The sequence below is a fragment of the Astatotilapia calliptera genome, unplaced genomic scaffold (assembly GCF_900246225.1).
Source record: "Astatotilapia calliptera unplaced genomic scaffold, fAstCal1.2 U_scaffold_135, whole genome shotgun sequence".
Lineage (NCBI taxonomy): Eukaryota > Metazoa > Chordata > Actinopteri > Cichliformes > Cichlidae > Astatotilapia > Astatotilapia calliptera.
Genome location: NW_020535658.1, coordinates 1 through 26,244, shown reverse-complemented (window position 1 = coordinate 26,244; position 26,244 = coordinate 1). Strand labels below are relative to the sequence as shown.

Below are 26,244 nucleotides of genomic sequence, written 5' to 3'. Positions count from 1 at the left end.
GAAAGTGTTGATCCTCCGTTCAGAGCAGCAGGAGGAGGAAGGTGGAGCTGAGGCAGGTGAGTGTTAACATGAATATGTTTCTTCTTATGACATAAAATAATTCCACACTGTTCGTGTCTGTGGGTGAAACGTGAGGTCGGTCGGCTCCTCTGAGCGCTGGTTTCCTGTAAGTAGAGAGGAAGTGAGTTTAGCTGAGAGAGCAGGAGGAGAGTGAGAGCTGTGCTGAGGCAGCTGAGTGTTAACACCGCTCTGACATTACTGTGTCTCTGTGGCGGGAACAACAGGCTCCGTCAGTGGAGGCAAAAATAATCAGACTTTGGTTTTTCAAAGGAAACTACTTTATGTTGGGAGAAGCCGCGCGCTCATTGGATAACGACTTGTCAATCTCAAGTTATTAGCCAATGAGCGCGCAGGTTCACAGTAAGACCCGCCCTTATCACGACGTCTTTTAAAACTAAAATGGCGACAGAAACTGTGAGTGGAGTTCACTTAAAGTGCGACGTTTGAGCCACTTCCTGTTCTCAGTCCCGGCGTCCTGATCACCGAGGTTTCTGTTGCTCTGATGTCTGATATTGATTATATCGGTAAACAGGCTGTAGGCAGAAACATCAGGTCTGATCTGAAAATCCCTTCAGAAACAAACTTTAAGAGTTTTATGTCCGTGAGGCTGTAAAACTGTAACGTGTCCTGTGATCTATAAACACTCTGTGATGAATAATCTGAAGTCATTTTGAGCCTGACAGTAGTTTCCTGTCACAGAGCTGAAGCTGCAGGCAGTTTTTGGCACCTTTATATTTAATTTATTCCAAAATAAATCAATAAAGGTAGAAAAGAACTCTCAGTGACATTAAAAATCTATTTTTAAACACAGATGTGACCAAGTGCAACAAATACAAGATGAGATGTTTACAGATATTTGAAGTATTGATCATATGTAGAACACAGAGCAGGGGCCTGTTCTTCGTACCTCGCTAAGTGAGTTAGCTGGATGAGATTGTTGACGATTTCGCGTGATCCTGGATCGTTCGGTTCCCCGAAGCCCATCCGGGACTTGCTGTCATAGCAACAGAGCCGTAAGCGTAAACCTGCTGGGGAGCAGGTTTACTTTATGTAAACAGGATTAGATCGCGGCCACGCAGGTATGCCCGCGTCATTCATACGAAAGCAACAGCGATATTCCACCACTGTTTCACCATAAATAAATAACATCAATGTAACTAAAGACAATGCAGCACCTGATCCATTTATTGATTTCACACAGGTCATTTCCTAAAAAAGGGAAATGTACTGTAACGTTCACAAGAACCAGACGGTTGGGGTCTCAGTTTGTCCGTTTATTCGGCACATAAGCCAGCGGGTTGTTAACTCAGGGGGAAGCGCTCTCGAACTACACCTCTCTTCAGCCTGGCACCCACACAGAACAACCAGGTCCCCCCACCCCTTCCTGTACACCACCCTCACTACTTCCTGCAGCCCAACCAAACATGAATCTTAAAGGAACAACAACAGTGTGCAGAGAAAACCAACATGTCACTGTCCAGTAACACTTAACCATTGTTACACTGCCCCCCCAGCAATAAGTTCCTCGTCCCCGAGGGAACGACACAGTCTCTGAGGCGGGGCGGTAGCCTACGTTCCCTCCTTGACCTCCTGAGCCCCTGAGGAGGACGCGGAGCTTCGGGGCTTTGGGGTGAAGAGTCCGAGGGGGGGGAACGCAGCCCCGGTCGGGGGCCCCTCTGAGCAGGGTCATGGACGCTCTGTACACGTCCCTCTGGAAAGGAGGGGAGGGACTGTCCTCTGTAGGGGGCCATCCGGTCTCTGTGCAGCGCTACTATCCTCCCCCTAGGAGGCAACTGCACCCTGTAAACAACCTCCCCCACTCGCTCTAGGACGCTGCAAGGCCCCACCCAGCTGCTATCCAGTTTAGGACACCGTCCCTTCTTCCTCTTTGGGCTGTAGACCCACACCAGCTCCCCAGCACGGAAGTGCCTCCCTTTAGTGGTGATGTCGTAATTCCTCTTTTGGCGCAGGCCTGCCTTCGCCAGCTGCTCTCGGGCGTAGGAATGTGCAGAATCCAGCCGGTCCTGCAGCTTCCTTGCGTAGTCCCGGCCCGGTGGTGCCTCTGGCGCGTCCGGGGGTTTCCCAAAAGCCAACTCTGCAGGAGTTCTCAGCTCTCTCCCTAACATGAGCAGGGCAGGCGTACATTGGGTGGAGTCCTGCACTGCCGACCTGTAGGCCATGAGGGTAAGGGGAAGATGGTAATCCCAGTCCCGTTGGTGTTCTGAGGTAAGGATGGCTAGCTGCTGGGCCAGCGTCCTGTTAAACCTTTCCACCAGCCCATCGCTTTGGGGGTGAAGTGGGGTGGTGCGGGTTTTCTTAGTCCCAAGGCGTTCACACATGGCAGCAAATACCTTGGACTCAAAGTTACGCCCCTGGTCACTGTGGAGGGTCTCTGCTGTTCCAAAGCGGCTGAACATCCCCTCCACTAATACATCAGCGACCGTCTCAGCCTCCTGATCTGGGATGGCGTATGCTTCCGGCCACTTGGTAAAATAGTCCATGGCCACAAGAACATAGCGGTTTCCTCTGTCTGTGCGAGGAAATGGGCCCATGACGTCCACAGCTACTCGCTCCATTGGGGCTCCTGCTGGTTGCTGCTGAAGCTGAGCCCGGGACTGGTCTTGTGGCCCTTTGTGTGAGGAACATGCATCACAGCTGCGGCAAAAGTCCTCCACATCCCTCCGCTGTTGACCCCAGTAATAGCCCTGGCGGAGGCGGCGAAGAGTCTTGGAGACCCCAAAGTGGCCAGAGCCAGTGCTCCCATGGCAGGCTCCCAGCACAGCTGACCTCAGCGACCTTGGCACCACAACCTGCCACCTCTCCTCCCCCGTGGCAGGATCCTTCCAGGCACGCTCCAACACCCCCTCCTTCAGCCTGAGAGCTGCAAACTTGGCCCACAGCCCCCTGGTACAGATGGAAAACCCAGTGACCTCATCCCAAAGGGGTTGCTTCCCCTTCTCCAGCCACTGCAGGACCGGCAGCAGGTCTGTGTCTTGTTCCTGCCGTGCCCTCCACTCCGCTGCATCCACCACCAGAAGAACCCTGCAGGCGAGCTGTGCTGCTCCGTCTATTGTCGTGAGTTCCCGCTCTATTTCCTCTCGCTTCTCACAGTAACGGCAGCCAGCTGCAGCACATGGGCGGCGAGAGAGGGCATCTGCGTTAGAATGGTGCGTCCCTGCTCTGTGCTCCACGGTGAAATTGAAGGCTTGGAGCTCCTCCAGCCAGCGAGCCACCTGTCCCTCTGGCTCCCTGAAAGACATCAGCCACTGAAGGGCAGCATGATCAGTTCTGACAACAAATGCTGTGCCGCACAGGTAGTATTTAAAGTGTCTCACCCCCGCCACCACAGCCAACAGCTCTCGTCGTGTGACACAGTAGCGCCGCTCGCTCCTGTTCAGGACCCGGCTGAAGTACGCCACCACCTTCTCCCCTTCCGGTCCAACCTGCGACAACACCGCTCCCAGCCCCACATTACTTGCGTCAGTGTCCAGGACAAAAGGTAGGGCGGGGTCAGGGGGGGCAAGGACTGGGGACTCTGTCAGCAATCTGCGGAGGGTGTCGAACGCCTGCTGACAGTCCTGGGTCCAGATGAAGTCACGGTCCTTCTGCAGCAGGTGGAAGAGTGGTGCGGCTATGGAGGAAAAGCCCTTCACAAACCTCCTGTAATAAGACGCCAGTCCTAGGAAGCTTTTGAGCTGTTTCTGGTCTGCTGGTGTGGGCCACTCGGTAATGGTGTGAATTTTTTCCTCCAAAGTGCTGATGCCCTCACGACCCAGCTTGTGGCCCAGAAACTCCACCTCCCTCCTCATGAAGTGGCACTTGTCGGGATGCAGCTTCAGGCCTGCAGCCGCCACCCTCTCCAACACTTGTCTCAGGGCATCCAGGGCAGCATCAAAGGAGCTCCCGTGCACTAGAAGATCATCCAGGTAAACCAGACACCGTTGCCGTGGGACGCCAGCCAGCACACTGTCCATGAGCCTCTCGAAGGTCGCAGGAGCGTTGCAAAGGCCAAAACTCAGGACTTTGAACTGCCATAGTCCCCTGTTAGTGCAGAAGGCTGTCTTCGGTCTGGATTCCGGGGACAGTGGCACCTGCCAGTAGCCACTCCGCAGGTCCAGGGTGGAAAACCAGGAGGACCCGGCTACTAAGTCGAGGGACTCATCAATCCTGGGAAGGGGGTAAGAGTCTTTCTTCGTCACTTTGTTGAGTGGTCTGTAGTCCACACAGAAACGCATCCTAGGACTTTTTTTCTTAGGCACCATCACCACCGCGGAGGCCCACGGGCTATCAGATGGTTCTATGATGCCCGCCTTCATCATTTCACACAGCTCCCTGTCTGCAGCCTCCTGATGAGCCAGGGGCAGGCGGCGGGGGCGCACTTTAATAGGCTGGGCATCCCCGGTCTCAATGATGTGCTCTACCAAGTGTGTCAAGCCAACATCACTTTCTTTCAGGGCAAAAATGTCACTAAACTCTTTTAGTACCTGCCATAGACTCTCTTGCTGCTGTGGAGTCAGCCCCTCACAGTTCTTTGACCAGATACTCCTCACTGCTGAGAGCCTCTCCTCCTCCTCCTCCTCCTCCGCTCGCTGTTCTGCTGGCGGGTCTGCAGGGGTCTCTGCGGTGGAGGTGGACGCCGCGGCAGATGCTGTGCAGACCGGGGGAGGAATAAGCGGCACCTTCTTCCCATCAGAGAGTACGAGGAGGCCTTTGCCTAAGTCCAGTACACCACCAATGGCTCGTAAAAAATCCAGCCCAAGGATGCAGGCGTCCTGCACGTCAGCCACCCAGGCAGCATAAGACACACCGAGGTCCCCCACCTTGAACTGGAACACTCCCTTCCCTCTCATTGGGGCCAGATCACCGGTCACAGTCTTAAGTTGCACGTTAGTCGGTTGTACAGCAGCTCCGGTTGGGACAATATCGGGTCGGACCAGCGTTGCATTGGATCCCGTGTCCAGCAGGGCCATACAGGACACCCCCGCAATCGTCACTGGAACATGGCAAAAGCCGCCAACCTGGGTCCAGCCCACAGTGATGGCTGCACCGGGTGGAGGTGGCGGTGGTGTGGGGATGTCGTTCTCCCAGGCCCGTGTACTCCCGCCTACACGGGCCCGTGGGCGTTTCCCTGAACCGCTGCAAGCTTGGGGCACTGCCTGATGAGGTGTCCGACTTGTCCACATCCCCAGCAGCTCTGAGGTCGGCGGTGTGGGCCAGCCCGAGGGGAAGGCGACTGCAGCGAAGCTGTCTGCACCAAACTGCACAGGCCCGCTGGCGTCTTCATCTGTTCCACAGGTGCTGACACAGCCCTCACCACGTGTGCGTCGTCAGCGCCCCCAGAGGATCCTGCAAGCATCTCCCTCTCCAACGCTAGCTCCAGGGCTGCACTGAGTGTGGCCGGCCGAGCAAGCTGAGTTTGCATGCGGAGCTCTTTAGGGCTCAGGGCCTGCAGGAACTGGTCCCGAGCTAACTCCGCCTGCACTGATGGTGGCATGCTGTCATACGCCCTCCGGCAAAGGCACTCGACTTCATGGGCCAAAATGCGGAGGGGCTCACCTGGCAATCTGCGTCTGTTGTGGAACTCCGACCTCAGCAGCACTGGTTGGTTATACTGCCCGAAGCGCCTCTGAAGTGCTCCGACCAGAGCATTATAATCTCCCCTCTGCTCCTCGGTCAGCAGCAGCAGGTATGCAGCTGCATCCTCACACAGGCACAAAGCCAATTGGAGAGCTTTATGTTCCTCAGACCAGCCAGCTGCAACAGCTAACAGCTCGAACTGTGCGATAAACACTTCCCATGGCGTCTTGCCGCTGAACTTAGGCGTTTTTATATTCGCTGCAGCTTGCTGGGCGCCGCCATGTTTGTTTACATCACGTGACGGCGCGCCAAGCGAGGTCGACTCCTTCCCGCCGGAATCGCGGCCGCTGTGCGAACAGTTCCCGAGCCTAGTCAAACCTGGAGAAAATCCAGCCTCGGCAGACAGCCGCAGCGCCGTTTCCCTCACTCCATGGGCGGGCGAGCGCGGACGAACCTCCCTCTCCTCCGTCTCCTTCTTAATCCTGCCCGGCAACATCCTCGTCTCGTAACGGCAAGCGTCGCCGGCAACAGGGTCTCGGGCGTTCTGGGGTTCTTTTTCCTTTCTTCACTTCTGACACCAATGTAACGTTCACAAGAACCAGACGGTTGGGGTCTCAGTTTGTCCGTTTATTCGGCACATAAGCCAGCGGGTTGTTAACTCAGGGGGAAGCGCTCTCGAACTACACCTCTCTTCAGCCTGGCACCCATACAGAACAACCAGGTCCCCCCACCCCTTCCTGTACACCACCCTCACTACTTCCTGCAGCCCAACCAAACATGAATCTTAAAGGAACAACAACAGTGTGCAGAGAAAACCAACATGTCACTGTCCAGTAACACTTAACCATCGTTACAGTACTATTAACATTCTATTACATGTATGTGATTATTACAGATGTAATTCATATTTCAGAGTAGCAATTGTAAATTACTTCGTGTAATCAAGATGAGAGACCACGGCTATAAAAGCGAAGGTGGATTTGGGAAGTCTGTCGCAGCCATGTCCTGTCCGTATATGCGAGCCACCCATTGCGGAAGGTGCAAGATTGATAAGGAGAGTCCTCAGAATCCAGCGTATATTGCGGGACAGACAGGATCCTTTAGCTCAGCGCGACAGTGTGCTCATTGAGAGATATCAATGTTCCCGTGAGGGTATTATTTACTTAACCAACTTGTTGACGAGGGGGTGCAGGACCACCACCTGTCTTTTTTGCTCTGCCCTTTTCTTGGTTGCTGTTATAAACAAACAGATTATTCCAGGGTCTCTTTCCAAGAGACTAAAAGCAATATAAGTGATAAATATTACCATTCTGTAGAATATTCTTATATTTCACTTTTACCTGTTCCCATGTTCTAGTGGGTCCTGTTGTGGCTCTAATGTGAAAGAGGATAAAATATAACATATTATAATATAATGTAATATAATATTGGATAATATAGTGTAATATAATAGATTTACCCTACCGCCTACTGGTGTTGGCCAGAGGGGCCGATGGCGCGATATGGCAGCCTGGCTTCTGTCAGTCTGCCCCAGGGCAGCTGTGGCTACAACCGTAGCTGCCTCCACCAGTGTGTGAATGTGAGTGACTGAATAGTGGCATTGTAAAGCGCTTTGGGTGCCTTGAAAAGTGCTATATAAATCCACTCCATTATTATTGTTATTATTAAATTACTTACGAGTTTAATTTGTCAGCAACTTCCTGCCAGCCCTCGCTCCTTGCTTTTGCAGCCTTTGCAGTGTTCCCTTGCATTCTGATTAAACTCTGAAACTCCTGAAATCCCTCACTCAAGAGTTCTTGCTCTGCTGCCGAAAAATACCGAGCCGAGCGCGCTCCGTCGACATTTTCGCCGACCAATCAGAGGGTTGCCGATCAATGTTTCCACTATCGATGCGTAGCCCCTTTTACGACACCCAGTGATGTCACATTACTGCGTCCAGCTGTACTAATCGTCAACAGCAGGTGTGTTCGGGGAACCGGATTAGCGCGCTCACGGTTAGCGCGATGGTTTGGTCTTGGATGTTTCATTTGATTTTGGATGTAGTAAGCGACGTACGAAGCACAGGGCCCAGGTCCAATAACAGAGTCATGCTGCTCACAAACAGCAGTTTGGTTTCATGAGCTCACTTCCTGCAGTGATCCTCAGCTTCTCTCCAAAGGAGCCGTAACATGTGGGCTCCTCACCATGATGATGATCCCAAACACACTGAGTTCCTTCATCCACCTGATCATGTACTTATTAAATAATGTGATGGTTTTGGTGTTTTTTAAAGACTTTGAGCTTCTAAAATAACTGGTTTGGACTTTAGGGCCAAAGCTCCAACATTAGAAAGCCGTCAGTGTGATGCTTCCAGTACAACAGCACCTCTGAGTGTGTGTGTTTACCTCTCAGACTAACTCCACCCTGACATCAAGAAGATGGAGGAAGAGGACGGAGCAGCATCTCCAGTATCCAGCTGTGTGTCTGTGAGGAGTGACTGGTCCAGAGACAGACCTCCACACTTCAGTCATGAACCTGCACCAACAGTGAACTTCAATCATGGAGCTCAGCTGACCATGTAAGAGAGCTGCTGACTCAGAGTTCAAAGGTTGTTTCTATAAATGTTCTGCCAGTGACATCATAACTTAACCTAACACTGGTCTGTGTATGAAGTATCATTTAGTGGCAGTTGTTAAAGTTGTATAATGATGATGCTAGTTTGGGGTGTATTTTCCTGCTGATGCAAATGCATCTACTTTGCCCTTTGTCTGGTGCTTTGGACAAAGACGTCCAATGAAACTCAGAACAACACAGTTTGCACCACCAGCAGGCAGAGGAAGTGGCTGACATCCAGAAATCCTACCAGTGGCTGAACAAAGCTGGACTGAAAGACAGCACAGAGGCACTAATCATGGCAGCACAGGAACAAGCTCCGAGCACAAGACCCATAGAGCCCGGGGTCTACATGGCTCTTTTTGGGGGGGTTGTGTTGTATTAATAGTGACTTTGTTTATTTGGACCTGACCAAAATCTTTTGTTTTTCAGTTCAGTTGCAACATTGACTAACACTAATGCAGGGGTCGGCAACCTGCGGCTCTTTAGTCCTTACAGTGCGGCTCCTCGTGGTTTGGGAAAATAAATTAGAAGTATTTAGCTGAAGTGTATTTTATTTATGTTCTTTTTTAACTTGTAGTTCTAAATTGGAAGATTATTGTGATATTGATATATAAAAAGAAAATTATATTTTATTATTTTTTCATTGTTCAAATAAGCGTCACACTCGTGGAAGCCGGTGTACCCGCCGAAACGCCGTGCATTTATCGAGACTTTCAGCCCCAGGTAGGCCAGTTATGGATCTTCGGATCCACATTATGTCAGCAGCTGTTCTCCACCGTGAACTATGTTAAAAACAAACACCGCTCACGCCTCACAGACGACAGCTTACAGTCCTGTAAAGATGAAAGTGACTTCGTACAGCCCCGACCTGCAGACGCTGTGCGCAGAGGTTCAGGAGCAGAAGTCCCGTTGTAAACATATCACGGCAGACCCGACGATGTTTGCATGAACTCGCTTTTCAGCTTCTCTTTATTGACCACTTTTCACACACGGTTGCTGTACGCACACAGCCGGCTGTAGCTTTGCAGCTCACAGCCCGACACACAACAGCACAGACGTTAAGGCGGCGAGGCGTGATTGCGGGTGCCGCTCAGGTGCGTCCGCCTCCCCTGCAGCAGTGCTGCAGACCACGCCCCGCCACACACATTAACCAGGTAAAATACATATTTAGGCAGAATTTTGCAAATATCTATTTTTCATCTTTCAGCAGCATAGAGCTTTTTTTCCAATTGTTTTTTAAAAGTCAGGTCAAGGCTCCAAAAGCCCAAAGGAGATATAAGGGTGGCGGCTCACAGCAGCTTTTGTTTGCTACATCATTTTAGTTCAGCTGGGTGTCTTTCCTTTTGTTATATTTCTTTAAGAGTTCAAATGTGTTCATTACATAAATAACCTGTAATTTTCTCTGTAGCACTTCATGGATTTCATAAGCAACACACCTTAGTTGTTCACACAAAGCATAAAGGTAAAAAACAGTATATACAGTGTTATCTTCATTCTAGATGTCAAAAAGTATTTGTGGCTCCCAGTGTTTTCTTTTGCGTGGAAACTGGCTCCAAATGGCTCTTTGGGTCCTGAAGGTTGCTGACCCCTGACCTAATGGTATATTTTTTTTAGCTGGATCGTTCTATAAAAACATGAATCAAATCTGAGAAAAGTTTCCACCTGACCTGTTGAATGTTATTGAAGCCAGAAGTTTGCCTTCATACTGTGTTTCTTGCATGCCTTTTGTGGTGTACTAATTGATGTGAAATGAATGCAATGTGGTTGTGTTTGCAGAGGTCAGAGGTCACAGTCTCCAGTATCCAGCTGTGTGTCTGTGAGGAGTGACTGGTCCAGAAACACACCTCTATATTTCAGTCATGAACCTGCAGCAACAATGTTCTTCAATCATGGAGCTCAGCTGACCATGTAAGAGAGCTGCTGACTCAGAGTTCAAAGGTTGTTTCTATAAATGTTCTACCAGTGACATCATAAATGATTCCTAATGGTGGTCCGGGTACGATAATGCTAGTATCAATCGTAGTAGTAATGCAATCCAAGGTAATGATTTCTGCTCTGTTGCTGTGAACGTCTCTGCAGCCGTCTGTACTCTAATCTGAGACAACTATTACTGACAGAAACCATCACATCATCCAGTTTGTGTGTTTGCAGCTGCTTAAAAGATTTTAAACAGAGATTAATCAGTAATTCATGTGATGTGTTTGTGTTTGCAGAGGTCAGAGGTCACAGTCTCCAGCATCCAGCTGTGTGTCTGTGAGGAGTGACTCGTCCAGAAACAAACCTCCATATTTCAGTCATGAACCTGCAGCAACAATGTTCTTCAATCATGGAGCTCAGCTGACCATGTAAGAGAGCTGCTGACTCATTTACGGGTGTTTGAAATTCTGTGACCACTTTGTAATTTTAGTTTGTGTTTTTATTTGTAGTTGCCTGTATTTTTATTACACTGTGTGTAACGTGGTGGTTTGTGCTGTTTGGGATCGTTTTGGTGTATTTGTGTCAGAACATCAGATAAATGATTTCATCACATTTTAAAAGAAAGTATCAGGATAATAATCTGAACTGAGTCATCAGAAATAGAAAGATGGTCTCAACAGGCCACTGAGCTGATCTCCAAAGAAATGCAGAAGATTGAAGAGTCCGAGGCTGTTTATTTGTCACAGGCATCGTCATACACGTACAACACAGTGAAATGTGCTGAGCTGCTCCTGTGACTGGACAAAACATTAGAAACAATCATTAAATGAAATAATGAAACATTGTGCAGATGTAATGTTAAAGTGCTTTGTGCCACATTAGCACAGCATGTACTGACAGAGCAGTGCAAGCAGAACAGAGCAAATGAGCAAAGTGATGTAAACAGAGTAACTGAACAGAGTGAGCAGAGTAATATCAGCAGTAATGAAGCAGCAGGATCAGTGTAGCAGCGTGTGACGTCATAATGAATCAGGTATGATCTGAAATATGACAGTGAGACAAGAACATGATGTAAGGTCCTGTTTAAACCCTGATGGTGATGCTATGAGGGGAGCATGTTCTGATTTAGGACTTGGATGGTCTGAGGATAGAAGCTCCTCTCTGTTTGTGTCCTGATGGTGCAGAAGCTTCTGCCTGATTGTAGAAGGAGCTGAAGCCAGCATCATCCCAGAGGTGAAGCTCCTCTGTGTGCAGACCTGAGGTCAGATTCCTCCAGGCTGATGTTCAGGATCTACAGAAACGTGTGGTTGTAGTTATTGCTGCACTGTGTGCTGACAGCAGATACTCAGAACAAAGCGCTGCACACGTGTTCTTTACAAACATCTGTACATATCAAATATGGATTATGGCAGTGAATGAACACGTTTCTGTCATTTGTTTCATTGGCTTCTTTTTTCTGCCTGTGTTCATGTGATTAATGTCTAACACATAAACAGGTTTGTAATCAAACATCACATCATCAGGGAGGCATCATGAAACAAAGTTACTGCTGGAGGCTGAACTCAATTTGGTGGCAATGTTCAAAAATATCACTCAGATCATTTCAAAGCTTGTAGTTCTTCTTCTTCACTTCTGTAAAAGAATAGAAAGAAAATCAGAACCAAGAAGTTCACTTCCTGATGACTGAACTCTTTGAAAATAAAGCTGAAAGCTCTGAACGTGACACCGCTGCTCCACCACAGTTTTTAGAGGAGGTCAAAGGTCAGTTGAAAGTGATGGATCGCAAACTTCCAGTACATCCAGTGAAGGACATAATCAGCTCTGTGATGAAGGCTTTTACTGTGGAGTTTGTAGGCTGATCACTCTGTGTTTAATAAGACAGGCAGGAACAGCAAAGGAAACTTGGATTCTGAACTCAAACACAAGTTTCTCCACTTTGACTTTTCTCTGTGACCATCAGAGCTTCTGCACAGTGTCATCAAATCTGGATGTTTGTCACTGGCAGTCAATGATTTTAGTGATAAAGAAATGTGTTCACAGAGGGAGGAAGAGGAAGAGGAGTGGTGTCTGTGAGGAGGAGCAGCTGTCCTGCTGTGCTTTGTGTCAGGACGTCCTGAAGGATCCAGTCTCTACCAGCTGTGGACACTGGTTCTGCAGACAGTGCATCTCCTCATACTGGGACCAGTCTGCTTCATCAGGAGACTGGTCCTGTCCCCAGTGTGGAGAAAGATCCAGAAGCAGAGCTGGACTGCAGACAGCCAGTCAGAGCAGCTGTGTACAAAGTAAGACTGAACATCTGTCTGCTGATGGACTCATTTCTGAAAACTGGACTTCTTGTTGTTGTTCAGACATTGAAGAGTTTTCTTTCTGTTTTTCTTTCTTTCAGCAGATGTTGGTCTGCAGGAGGTTTTAGATGAACATAAGATCAGTCTGAGGAGGAGATGTGAACGTGTGACTGAAGGAAGTGATGAAAGAGGAAGTAGAACCCTCCTCAACAGGATCTACACTGAGCTCTACATCACAGAGGGACAGAGTGAAGAGGTTCATAGCCAACATGAGGTGAGGCAGCTGGAGACAGCTTCCAAGATGGACGCCCTCCATGACACTCCAATCAGGTGCCAGGACATCTTTAAAGCCTTACCTGACCAACAGAGACCCATCAGAGTGGTTCTGACCAACGGCGTGGCTGGTGTTGGAAAAACCGTCTCAGTGCAGAAGTTCACTCTGGACTGGGCAGAGGGCTTGGAGAACCAACATGTCAGTGTGGTGGTTCTGCTTTCATTCAGGGAGCTGAACCTGATCAGAGATGAGCAGTACAGTCTTCTGGAGCTGCTCCATGTTTTCCATCCAACACTACAGAAGGTCACAGCAGAGAAGCTGGCTGTCTCTCAGCTTTTGTTCATCTTTGACGGCCTGGATGAAAGCAGACTTTCATTGGATTTCACCAACAGGAAGCTGCTGTCTGATGTCACACAGAAGTCATCAGTCAGCCAGCTGCTGACAAACCTCATCCAGGGGAATCTGCTTCCCTCGGCTCTCGTCTGGATAACTTCCCGACCTGCAGCGGCCAATCAGATCCCTCCTACATGTGTTGACAGGCTAACAGAAGTACGAGGCTTCACTGACGCCCAGAAGGAGGAGTACTTCAGGAGGAGATTCAGTGATGAAGAGCTGTCCAGCAGAATCATCTCCCACATGAAGACATCCAGGAGCCTCCACATCATGTGTAGAATCCCAGTCTTCTGCTGGATCACTGCTACAGTTCTGGAGCACATGTTGACTACAGAGCAGAGAGGAGAGCTGCCCAAGACCCTGACTGACATGTACTCACACTTCCTGCTGGTTCAGACAAAGAGGAAGAAGAACAAGTACCACGAGGGACATGAGACGAGTCCACAGGAGCTGACGGAGGCTGACAGGGAAGTTCTTCTGAAGCTGGGGAGGCTGGCGTTTGAACATCTGGAGAAAGGAAACCTCATGTTCTACCAAGAAGACCTGGAGCAGTGTGGTCTGGATGTGACAGAGGCCTCGGTGTACTCAGGAGTTTGTACAGAGATCTTCAAAAGAGAGTGTGTGATCTTCCAGAAACCAGTCTACTGCTTTGTTCATCTGAGCATCCAGGAGTTTCTGGCTGCAGTCTACATGTTCCACTGTTTCACCAACAGGAAGTCAGAGGTGCTGAAGAACTTCTTGGGAAAAAAATACAACGAGTCATCTCTGGATGATTTCCTTAAACGAGCCATGGAGAAATCCCTCCAGAGTAAAAATGGCCACCTGGACCTGTTTGTCCGCTTCCTTCATGGCCTCTGTCTGGAGTCCAACCAGAGACTCTTAGGAGGTCTGCTGGGTCAGACAGAGAACAGTCCAGAAACCATCCAGAGAGTCATCAAGAACCTGAAGAATAACAAGAAGCTTAATTCCTGTCCTGACAGAAACATCAACATCTTCCACTGTCTGATGGAGATGAACGACCTCTCAGTACATCAGGAGATCCAAGAGTTCCTGAAGTCAAAGAAAAGGTCAAAGGACCTCTCTATGATCCACTGCTCAGCTCTGGCCTTCATGCTGCAGATGTCAGAGGAGGTTCTGGATGAGTTTGACCTGCAGAAGTACAAAGCTTCAAAGGAGGGACGACTGAGACTGATTCCAGCTGTGAGGAACTGCAGAAAGGCTCGGTGAGTCCAGATGTGATCATTACATCATTGATCAGTGTCGGTTAATAGTTTAATCTTTAAATTAAAAACACAGTTCTTGGTTATAAAGTGCTTTACAAACACCAACATTACGGCTAACAGCTGGATTCTCCTGTTTCAGTGCAGCTAGCCAAACAACAAAGAGCCACTTGCTGCTAAAGACAGAGTGAAAGTGGACGGTATATCCTCCATTCTTCATGTAAAACACATGCAGTGAATTGTAATGCACCATCTGTGTTTCCCTTCATGCAGTTTTCTCTTTATGGTGGACTTGGATATTTAAATGTTTACCTCCTGGAGAGTCTTGTTCACTTGATTAGTTTTTGTGAAGAGGATTCTCCTCACCCCGTCTCCAAGGGAGACACCAGCTACCCTTCAGAGAAAATTTATTTGCCCCACTGGTAACCACGATCTGGTTCTTCCAGTCACTGCCCACAGCTCGTGACCATAGGTGAGGGCAGGGACGTAGATCGACCGGTAAATTGAGAGCTTCGCTGTAACGCTCAGCTCTCTCTCTCTTCACCACGACAGACCAGTACAGCGTCTACCTCACTGTTACCGCAGCAACAGTCTGTCTGTTGATTCCTGCTCCCCTCCCCCTTCTTTACACGACCCTGAGATACTCAGACTCCTCCACCTGGGGCAGGAACTTGTCTCTGACCCAGAGTGGGCACTCCACCCTTTCCCAGCTGAGGACCATGATGCTGATCCTCATTCACACGGCTTCACACTCTGCTGAGAACAGCTCCACTGTGAGCTGCAGGCCATCACCTGATGAAGCCAACAGAACCACATCCTCTGTAAAAACAGAGACGAGACTCTGACACCACACAAGTGGAATATAAGGTCAGAGGTCAGCTAATACCTAATATGGTAATCCTGAGCTAACAGGAAAGGGAAATGCAGTGAAGAAATGGATTTTCAAATGAGGAGTGGAATCACCATTTTAAATGTACAAAGTAAATCCTTGATTTTATTTTTTAAAAGATTTGTAAAATTGGAAAAAAATGTTTTTTAAAATGAAATACATTTACTCACTAAATTTACTATTATTAGTATAGTATACTATTATACTATACACTATTATTAGTATAGTATACTATTATACTGTACACTATTATTAGTGTAGTCTACTATTATACTGTACATATCTGTTTTTAACAGGGAATCTTGATCATGTTACATTTGACTTCTGTTGAGCTTCTTGAATTGTCACCTTCAGTTCCTTTCATTTAGTCTTCCAGTGTCTTTGGTTTAAATGTATTTACCCTGATAACTGCATATGAAACAGTTCACCTCTTGTCACTCACTATTATCTGTTTGCCATAAAAGTGTTGGTGATGTGTTGGGAGAATCATTATTTTCAGTCTCTTCTTATAAACATAGTGAGGCAAAGATGTGGGTCGTGGTCCCTGATAATCAGACGTGTCTGTGTTCTGTTACATGTGACGTTAGAGAGGTTTTAGTGGAGATAAAAACAGGACCAACATCACTCGTGACTGCTTTCCTGTCTTCACAGTGTGTTTACTGTTGGAGCTCGTCCTCCTGTTGCATCTGTCACAGCTGTTACGCTCCTCTGTGACTCCTCCTCTGTCTGCTGTCACACTGCAGGAGTTTTTGGTCATGGCGTGTGAATAACTGCCGAGGTCGGTTAGGACGACGACACCACTCGTTGTCAGACCCTGTCACGCTGTCTGTTTTCATCTTTAGCCGAGGTTATTAAGAACTTCAAAATGAAACCAGTCTCTGTTTTCAGTCTCCGCCCTCTTTTGCAGCTTTGAGCCAGGTTGTAACACCTGTTAAAGTCACCACCTGTTGTGACCGGGGAGTGAGATGAGTGTGAGAAAGATGAAAACAACGTCTCATTCTGACTAGTTACTGGGAACTGATGTGTGATGATGCAATAACAAAGATGACTGTTTCTATGATTTTCTGTTTTCTTGTTTTTATTGATGATAAGGACAGGCAGAGGAGATTGGATGGATTTACTTTGTTTTATTCTTTTGCACTGAAATGGAGTCCAGTGTACAGTCCTTGGCGTTGCACATATGTTTTAGCTGAGACTGTAGTGGGCACTCTTTAAATGTCGGGTCAGTTTGTCACGTTAGAGCCTATTTGTGCCTGTTAGTGCTGACGATGACTTTAGACCGAGCTGACTGAGGGGTCTAAGCTCATGATGCCACCAGCAACACCCGGGTCATGCTGCAGAGTTTTCAAACCCCGCTGACACTCGACATAATTTACTCAGGTTACATCAGGTGATCTAAGAAAGGCCGCTTAGAAAGAAAAGCGAGTGCACTGCTTTAAGTTTCTTGAAGATGTTTAATACGAACATTCAGCTTCTTCACTTCTAAAACCAAAAAGTGGAGAGTCCCAGATTTCAGTGTTTTGGTTCAGTTTAATGTAAAAATGGAGATGAAACACATATAAAGGCTGGTTTACACCACTGAGCCCTGCTCTAAAACACTGACACAGATCTGTCTGTGAAGCTGGCTTTAACAAATAAGAGCTTAAAGTTTTAAAAACATGTTTAGCGCCGAACTGTCCACTTTACTGTCTGTAGCAGGAAGTGGCTGTTTGGCACTGAAACGGGAGAATCCAGCTGTTAGCCGTGATGTTGTGTTTGTAAAGCTCTTCATAAACGAGGACTGTGGAGGAGGAGAGCCTGTGTGAGTCAGGTGGTTCACCGGCCGAGTGTATCAGCGGCAGAAACAGCTGTTTCAGCAGCGCCGTTTTATGCAGTAAAATAATCTTTCTGTTCCCAAACACATCCACACAGTTTACAACATAACAGCCCACTACATGCACATCTCACCGCAAACATGCATAAACTTAAACATAAAATATGTCCTGTACCTGTGTGATCTCTTTAAGTAACTCACAGAATATCAACACTAACGCCACAAGTTTGTTGGTATTTTAACATTTTAACCATTGATTTTGAATTAAAACCAACAGTTAATATATTTTTGCACCTGAGGAAAGAGCAGCAGAAATATTAAGACAGATAAATCATTCTGTCTTCAGTCTCCATGAACAGCATCAACATCCTCTGGTGAAATTTCTCTTTCCTCCTTAAAATACATTAAATGTCAGTTTAATTCCAGATTAATGGTTAAAACATGTATGTCACATATGAACATCAGGAAATAAAGAAAAGTGACTGATTCAGTTCCATATATGCTCCAGGGAGGCGTTAAGGTTCATTGAAATTGTTCAGTTATTAAAGTTTAATCTGAGCCGAGCTGACTTCCTCAGGAACAAATAAACACCGAGATAAACTTCACCTTACAGATATAATCTAAATGAATCATATCCAATCTCAGAGAGTTGACAGTCAGCTGTGTGCTGGGAGACATGTTTGTCTGCAGTGTACGAGCTCTGACCGCTCCCCAAAAATGTCGGAGTGAATATATGAATATTAAAAGTGTAGCTGGTGACACAGAAACAGAGGATTTAAGAAGTTTAAGTGTAGGTCGGGTCCACACATGTCCAAACACCTGTGCGTAGGCCTGCTTGTTACTGAGAAACGCACACTAATAAAATGGCCATAAGGCCAAAGCAATGGTTTTGACTGGGGTTGACCCCGCCCCCACCCTGAGTGTGGATGCTGAGAGAAGGGCCAGCTGTGAATATGAGGCTGTGGGAGCAGATGGAGAGAGAGTATGTCGGGGTATCCCAGTACAAACTTTACTGGGGTCAGAAATTAGACAGACTCCAGTTCCTTTGTTTGATTTATCTAGTTTGATGTTAGGAAAGAGATTCATGAGATGGAAAAACCTCCCAGTCTACTGAGATTCAGAAATGATTTCTACACATGGAAACTCCCTGAGTGGGAACAAAGAGTGTCCTGTCAGGAAGAGCATTTGGAATATGGATGTTGAGGATGTGACAGTGCCTGAAATCCTGCTGCTGTTCTGAACCATAGTTTCTGATCTGAAGGTCAAACAGAGTCATGATGGTTGTTTCTATTTGTTCCTTTTTAGTTTAGTTCCCCTGAAATCAGATGTGATATCAGCAGCTCTGAGTTCATTCATCATTATTGTCCAGTGATGACATTTCTGCTCCGTTTGGTGACAGTCAGCAGATTTTTCCTGCGTGTGGACGTGAACAGTCGTACCTGACAGCAGCAGGTAGCAAACAGAGATCATCTTTCCAGCTGGAACTCTTCACTGAGCTGAGCTCATTCAAAATGTTCTAGATTCAAGACAGGAAACAGTCCAAATGTGTGTCTTCACTCTGACTCTGGATCAGATCTCAGTGACAGACTGTGGACATTATGGAAGCCTAAATGTGACGCCATCTTCCTCCTTCATCTGCAGATTAAAGCCAAACAAAGATTCTCATTAAAAGTCTGCAGGTCTGAGAGAGACTCAATCGTTGTGTCATGTCAAACACAGTAAGAGGAGCTGAAGCACAGATGTGAAGAACAGATGTTCATCAGATTATGACCTCACTCTGTTTTGTCTTCATATACATTCAGTCTGTGTTTATAATGCAGACTTTCTGCTTTTATAATAACACATTTTGTATTTTCTATGATCACAGACTGGCTGACTGTGGACTCTCAGGGACTCATTGTGAAGTTGTGGCCTCGGCTCTGAAGTCCATCCCCTCCCATCTGACAGAGCTGGAGATGAGTAAGAACAAGCTGCAGGATTCAGCAGTGAAGCTTCTGTGTGCTGGACTGGAGAGTCCAAACTGTCGACTGGAGACTCTGAGGTGAGTTCACTGACTGCAGCTGTTGTTGTTTTTCTATATTTCTGATCTTTGATATTTGAAACGTTCTTTAGTTCCTAAATGTTCAGGATGTGTCTGAAGACAAATGTGAAGACGTTTGAGTGCTTTCAGAAATATTGTGTCTTTCCAAATGACTGAACAACAGTTTTTCCTCTTGGCTCCAAATAGAAGTTACAGACTTGAGCAGGGTTCATTTAAAGGCTGACAGAAGTGGAGTGGTGATGGGGAGATGTTTGTCAGGACAGCTTTTCAGCCTCCACAGGTTCATGTTGTGCTCCATCAGTCAGTGAAGATGAAGTCAGTACTGGTGAGGCTGTAGAGTGTGTGAGGGATGTGAATGAGGCTGTTGGAGAGCTGATGATAGCAGATAAAAACAGGCTGCAGAGACTTTGAGCTTGTGTGGAAACAGACAGAGAAAAGAAAGACATGAATGTCAAAGCTAATAAAGGTGAAGTTAGGAGCTGTGATGATGTTCATGTATCAGAAGCTGATCGGGCTGCTACAGAGACGACCCACACAGCTGCTGTGGTGAGGTTTGTGTTAAAGCAGAGGAACACAGGCCCAAACATGACAGCAAAGCAGGTTTCAGGCTCTGTGAGAGGATTTCAAACAGAAGCTGGAGAAGAGAAAGGACTACAGAAAGAAGGCAGCTGAGACCAGTCCAAGTGTTTCCATGGAGCCCAGTCTAACATTCATTTATACACTAAGGTACAGAAGTGAACGGGAAAATGAATCCATAGTTTCAAATGTAGAAATAGTTCTCAGTTCATTTACAGAGTTTAATACAGTTCATGAGGAAATGTTCAAAACAGCAGCTGAGAAGAAATCTGCTTCACAAAGTTGGATCCAATTCCAATAGTTTGTGATGCACTTTAACACAGCGTGAGCAGTTCACTGCCTAACCCCACAGAGACTGTCAGTCTGGACTTTTCTTTATTTCTATTGGCTGTCAGTGAGATTTCAGAGCAATCAGAGACTGTGGGTCTGTGTATGAAGTATAATTCATGTGCAGTTGTTGAAGTTGTAGAATGAGAAATGGCAGTTTGGGGTATTTCCTGCTTTCATTGTCCTGCTTGTGCTGATGAAAATGTTTATTGACGTGTGAATTCATTCTTCAACGCTCGATTCTGCCTGAACAACGAGAAACTTTGCTTATTTTTGTGTAACACAATTCAAAGTAGGGCTGGGTATCGTCACTGATTTGTAGAATCGATTCGATTCAATTCGATTGGAATCTGGGAAATGTTGCCTCAGACAGAAATATTATAATTCAGATCAGTATATTTACATATTTTTGTATCTATAAAAGGGAAGCTGGCACTTTCGCGACTTTATCAAAGGTGTGAGCATCACAGCAGAGGCCTTTGTGTCAAAGTAGCTGAAGATAAAACACAGAAAAACATGAAGCTGATTTTCCTGGGATTTTATAAAAATATTCTGCAGTAGATCAAAAACACATAAACATTACCTGATGCTGCTGAAGTGAAGCAGAGCAAAGTTACACCGTTTTTATTACAAACACAGCGTTTTGCAGTTTTGCATAATTTTAAAAAGTTTAAATTTGTTCAGTATTGAACAGCAGAAATTAGGTTTTCTTTTCGAAAGCAAGTAAAAGGAAAAAAAACAGCGGCCGACAGCGCTGTAAACAACGGTAGACTTGTGCGTAACAAGCGAATAACAAGCGAATAATGCAGAAAACAGATTTTTAGACGGGAAACTGTTCTTGAAGTACAGAGAGAGAGAGAGAGAGCTGTGCATGAAGTGTGATTTTATTGTGGTGGAAGCAAAACAGCAAAAGTCAGAGTGAGTTCATGACGATGTTTATGTGAAGCGTAGTTTGGATCTTCTTTTGCTGCTGGTTCAGTCAATATTGTTTGGAGAGAGATAAAACTAACAGCTTTAGAATCAGTGTAAAAAGGTCGTAATAGAATAGAATAGAATAGCCTTTATTGTCATTGTACAGAGTACAACGAAATTGGAGTGCCACTCCCTTGGTGCAAGATTCAATAATAAATATAAATGTAAAATATAAAAAGTACAATAAAACAATCGCAAGTATTCAAACAATAGTAAGTAAGATATATGCAGGATAGCAGCATTACTATAATGACAGTATGAATAGCAGCATAATATAATGGCAGTGACGGTATGGTATAGCTAAGCAGGTTCAAACAGGTTAAACACAAAGCTCGGAGCCGCTGAAACATCAGAATCAGCGAGCTGTCGGCTTTCAGCCCCGACCGTGTCCGTGTCATCGGGTGAGAAAAGCGACATCTCACTGATTCTGATTCGCGGGTCGCGCTGTGTGTTTAAGTCTTTGTGCAGAATCCGTGTTCCTGCTCTCATTTACTGTCTTAGCTGTTGTTGAAATTTTGTGAGATTTCACCAGAAATTCTGGAATTTCAAGCAAAATAAATTTATATTAAAAAATAGATTCAGGATTTTAATTAATCGATTTTACGTTATCCAAGCCAGAATCGATTTTAATCGATAAATCGATTATAAAAACCCACCCCCTAAAAGCGTCCTATTAGACCCATTAAACACTAACATAGATGAATACTCAGATTTAAACCTTTATTGTTTCACAAAGGGTTAAAAAGGGAACGTCCACAGTTTAGACTGCAGCAGATTTTATTAAAGCAGTTTGACAGGAGCAAAGCAAAAACACAAAGAATAAGTGTTTCACATATTAATACATATAACATAATAATAAAAGAAAAGCAAAATAATGATAAAAAAGAATGAAAAAGTTGTCCAGAGCAGCAGGATGTCTGAGGTCTGCAGAAAGACAAAAACACAGCAGCTAAAAATAGTTGTTGAAAGAAAACGAGGTGGGAGCTGCTGATTCCTGAGCTTTGATACTGGATTAGCTTCAGTAGTTATTCCCATCACTGCTGTAGGAGCTACATTTAGTCACAGCTGATTGTCTTCTTTGACCAATCAGAAGACTACTGTTGTAAAAACAAGCAGACAAAGAACCAATGAGAGTGAAGAACAGGATAAAGAGCTCGTGTGATGGAGGCAAAGCAATAATCAGCAGACTGTAGCAGTTTCTATCTGGATGAAAGTAGAAGGAGCTCAGCGGAGCTCAGTCCCATATCTTTGGTTAGAAACAACATCAGTGATTTCCTGCTGCTCGAGATGATTCCAGCAGCTCTCATTACAGCAGCTGATGAGAGAAACAGCTGATGGCTCACAGCTCGTACACTGTTGGATCTCCAGATGTTCACGTGGCTGAAGTCTGTGAAGAAACTGTGGTCCACGTAGTTCACACGGCCTCAGATTGGACCGAGCTCCCTGGATCACTGCAGCATCCTCAGCTGGTACATGGACGTCTCTGCTCCTCAGTCTTGGAGCCCCTGCAGGTCCGTCCACACCACCAGGGTCTTCTCACTCACCTTTCCTTTGTCCTCGTCCTTCATCGGCCGTGCTGTGTCTTTGTTCCTGCGGTGTTGTTCCCACGATGCAGCGCTGATGTTCCCTCCTTGAATGCACAACAAGTACGGTGCTGGTCTTTCTCGGGTGGAGCAGAGACAGATTGAAGTCTTTCAGGCTTTAGTGCCGACTTCCCTGACAGAGGCTGGACTCCATGGTCTGCACAGGAGGCTTCTACACTGTGTGGAGGTGACTCCTGGACTTGAAGACAGGCTGCAGGTACATGTGTGATGAAGAGGAGCTACAGCAGTGTGATGGAGCTGCAGGTGTGAAGGAAGTCCTGCTGTCCTGTCCCACCCTCATCTTTGCTTCCTCTGTCTTCTCTGGACTTGTCCTCCTGTTTCAGAAACAGCACTGCTTCATGCCGAGGGTGGACGGGAGCGTTGGCTCTGATTCTTTTACCGTCCACCACAAGGAGACACTGATGCTGACCTCCTGATTCATCTGCATGTGTTCTGCTTCACACTGCTCACCTCCACCAAAGACTTCACAAACATCTTCTTTCTTTGAGTCCAGTTTGTCCCACAAACACTTCCAAATCTCCTCCTCTGAGATTCTGCAGCTTCTTGCAGTGTGACTCAGCTGACTTCTGACAGACCACAGACTGGCACAGCATCCACATGTGTCTCCTTTCAAACAGGCTCTTGATGTTTCCTCCCACATCATTCTGGCCTCTCAGTCTCCTTTGTTCTCCAGCTCTGTAGCTCCAGCTGGTGAAGCTTCAGTTTTCCATGTTGGTAACAGTAAACTACAGCCTCTGCTGTCAGCTGGGTAACTAAACAGAGCTGCAGCACGTCTCTGCGGTGGTGCTACATCCAGCCTGCAGACGGCCGTCTACATGTTGTAGTGGTTTACAGTCACCAGGGGGCGCTGTCCCAGCCATGCAGGCAGTGGGCTGCTCTGCTTGTGCTGTTGTTGGTGAAGCTGAAGTGAAAGCGAGAGTTAAAACACTGAACAGTGTCCACTGAGCTTCTCATGCTCTTCTCATGCTCAAAGAAGTTTAACAGGAAGGACGACTCGTCCATCAGGCGTCCAGCTGTCCGTGACCGTGTCCACAGCAGAGTGTGACTGAGGCTTCATGCTAACACGCACACATGAAGCTAATACCACCACGAGCAGCTGCTCAGTGGATTTGGAGGACAAATGTCTGCAGCTTCTCACAGGCAGTATGCAGAATGTGGATCTCCACAAAGACTGTGGAGAGCTCGTCCCACACTCTAAATCCAAACTTGTCTGCACAAAACTTCTCACACGTTCCCGTCACAAGTGTCTTCTAAGTGAAGCTACCAGGTTCAGGTCCAGCTTGTTTATCTGGAGCTGCAGGAGATGATCCATCCTCACAAAGCAACAGACAGCAGATATGCAAACACACAACACAACCAAAGGATTCTCTCTACATGTCTGTGGCTGATGCTGCTGGAACGAAGCTGTTTGAAACCTTGTTGTTCTGCACTTTGGGACCAGAAGAGGAAACTGAAGCTCTGTGCAGAGGGTCCAATGGAAGCAGCCAAGCGCTGTAAGTGTCTGCTGTACAGGGATGCTGGTTCAGCTGTGGCTCAGTTTCACAGTGTGACTCAATAAAAGCAGCAGGAAATCAAAGCTTGATGCTTTCATCAGTGTGGAAATAAGAAAGTTTCCTGTGACAGACGCTGGAGCTCTTTCACTCTCAGCTTCACAGTTTCAGCTTCAAACTTCTTCCAACATGTTTCTAACACGGCCACATTCCACCTTAATGGAGCTGATATCTTGTGCATCAGCACATTTTCTAAAGGCAGCGATCACATCTTTAGTTTTGGATGTTTAACTGCAGATTGTTTATGTGTTTATAGCACATTAATTACAGCAGCAGCGTTGACCACAGTGCTGTACAAGAATCCAAAATAACGATTAAAATAACTCCTAATATTAATATCACACATCAAATATCAAATAACTCTCATGCTGTATTAAAAGCCAGTGAATACAAATGTGTTTTCAGAGCAGATTTACAGAGACTGACAGCAGGAGCTGGGGCTGTTCGATAGAACGATGTATATATGATGACCATATGAAAACGTCTATCGTTTCATATCACGCTCTTTGTTTCCTGCTTATGTGTTTGTGTTTTCCAGATAAAGCTTTCAAAATAAATCTGAAGATCCTGTTGAGAGTTTTCAAAATAAACACAATACAGTACTGCGGTCGCTCGTTTATCGAGTTACGTTCTAAAAATAAGTCTCAGAATGAAGTAGCAGCTTTATGTTTTACAAGTATTATAGAAGTTTTAAGGCAGTTAAACCCTCACTGCACACTTTCTACACTTTTCTCAGACAGGCATGAACATTTTCACACTTTTCTCTCTTGTTTAAACAAAGTTCAAACCTTCATAGAAAAATAAGTTCATTATTAAAGAGTGAAAGCAAAGTGTTTCTGAAACGTGTCAAATCAGCCTTTGCTGGCATTAAATGAGCTTCTGTGTGAGGAGCACTCGTCCATGGCCTGGGCTCCTCGCTGTCAGGTAAAGTTTCATAAAGCTTTTGAGTTTTTCTGCAGATAATGTTGGTGTCCAGCACGATGTTCTTTTTCCTGCGGTCACTGAGCCACAAAGCCAAAGCTGACTCCATCCTTACGATGTTCTTGTTGTGGACAGTTACAACCTTTTTGCCTCCTTGTTGAAACTATGATGGTCAGCATCTTCCTCTGCCTTTGGCTGCTACCACAGGTGCAAAACGTCTCGTCATCATTGTTGTTTGTTGGGACAAAACGTACAAACATACAGTGCAGCACTGCAGAGTCACACTGCTGTAAATTTGAACACATTCTGTACTGTACAGGAGACACGGCACGAGATTGGCTGACAATGGTCTACAGCCAATCAGGACGCAGAACACAATGCGCTGTAAAAAACAAAAACATGCAAAATTGCACAAAAAAGATCAGCGAAACAGCGAGGCCGCCAAAGGTGAACTGTGTTACAGCGAGGGACCAGCGTATATGTGGTTGTTGGGACGATAAATGTCTTTGAGCTTGTGTCAGAAGACGAGCTGCAGCTTTCTGGACCAGCTGCAGTCTTGCCAGGCAGGTCCCACTAACTCCAACATATAAGGAGTTACAATAATCCAGCTGGGACGTCATGAAAACGTGGATCGCCCGTTCAAGGTTTTTAAAAGATAGAAATGATCTCACCTTAGATAAAAGCCTCAGTTTGAAGAAAGACCGCTGTACAACTGAGCTCAGCTGTTTTTCAAATTGCCGTCAAATATAAGCCCCAAATGTAATAATGCGATTTAATAAAAGAGCTGAACCAGTCTAATAGAGCGCCCTTGATGCCGCCATGCTCCAATGGTGAGGTCAAGATGCTGTGGTCAAGGCAGCAGTCAGATCCAAAAGCACAGCTGAGTCTCCTGATCAGTGGCTGATAAAAGATCATTAAGAACTTTTCAAAGTGCAGTTTCAGTGCTGTGAAGAGCTTTAAAACCAGACTGAAACCTTTACAACAGATTGCAGCTGAACAAATATAATCTTTTACAAAATCTTCGACAGGAAGGGAAGCTTTGAAATAGGCCTGAAATTTGAGCGGACAGAGGATCCAGATCAGGTTTTTAGTACAGGCTGTACAACAGCATGTTTAAAACAGGCTGTACAACACCTGAACTAAGACTGCTGTTAAAAATCGCTAAGATGTCGGAACCAACAACCTTTAAAATCTTTTTAAACACGTGTTGGAACAACATCATTTGGACTC

At 46.3% G+C, this 26,244-nt stretch overlaps 1 protein-coding gene across 2 annotated transcripts; it reads left to right on the top strand.

Annotated features, from left to right (window-relative positions):
- Nucleotides 1-2: 2 nt before the first annotated feature.
- Nucleotides 3-19,096, top strand: LOC113017485 (protein NLRC3-like). 2 transcript variants are annotated; one of them, XM_026160636.1, is made up of 7 exons: nucleotides 3-56; nucleotides 8,029-8,194; nucleotides 10,009-10,140; nucleotides 10,446-10,577; nucleotides 12,190-12,431; nucleotides 12,536-14,324; nucleotides 18,891-19,096. In XM_026160636.1, the coding sequence occupies exons 2-7, from the start codon at nucleotides 8,055-8,057 to the stop codon at nucleotides 19,066-19,068; spliced, it is 2,613 nt and encodes an 870-aa protein (XP_026016421.1). In that variant the 5' UTR covers nucleotides 3-56; nucleotides 8,029-8,054; the 3' UTR covers nucleotides 19,069-19,096. The 2 variants fall into 2 exon arrangements, with proteins under 2 accessions (XP_026016421.1, XP_026016422.1); XM_026160637.1 differs by lacking the exons at nucleotides 3-56; nucleotides 8,029-8,194 and having other exon boundaries at nucleotides 10,054-10,140; nucleotides 12,539-14,324.
- The last annotated feature ends 7,148 nt before the right edge of the window (nucleotides 19,097-26,244 follow it).

What these genes read in the sequence shown, in the direction of transcription:
- LOC113017485 (XM_026160636.1), top strand. Translation starts at nt 8,055, where the DNA reads ATGGAGGAAGAGGACGGAGCAGCATCTCCAGTATCCAGCTGTGTGTCT. An exon ending in CATGGAGCTCAGCTGACCAT is followed by an intron (nt 8,195 to 10,008) that starts GTAAGAGAGCTG and finishes TTGTGTTTGCAG; the next exon opens with AGGTCAGAGGTCACAGTCTC. An exon ending in CATGGAGCTCAGCTGACCAT is followed by an intron (nt 10,141 to 10,445) that starts GTAAGAGAGCTG and finishes TTGTGTTTGCAG; the next exon opens with AGGTCAGAGGTCACAGTCTC.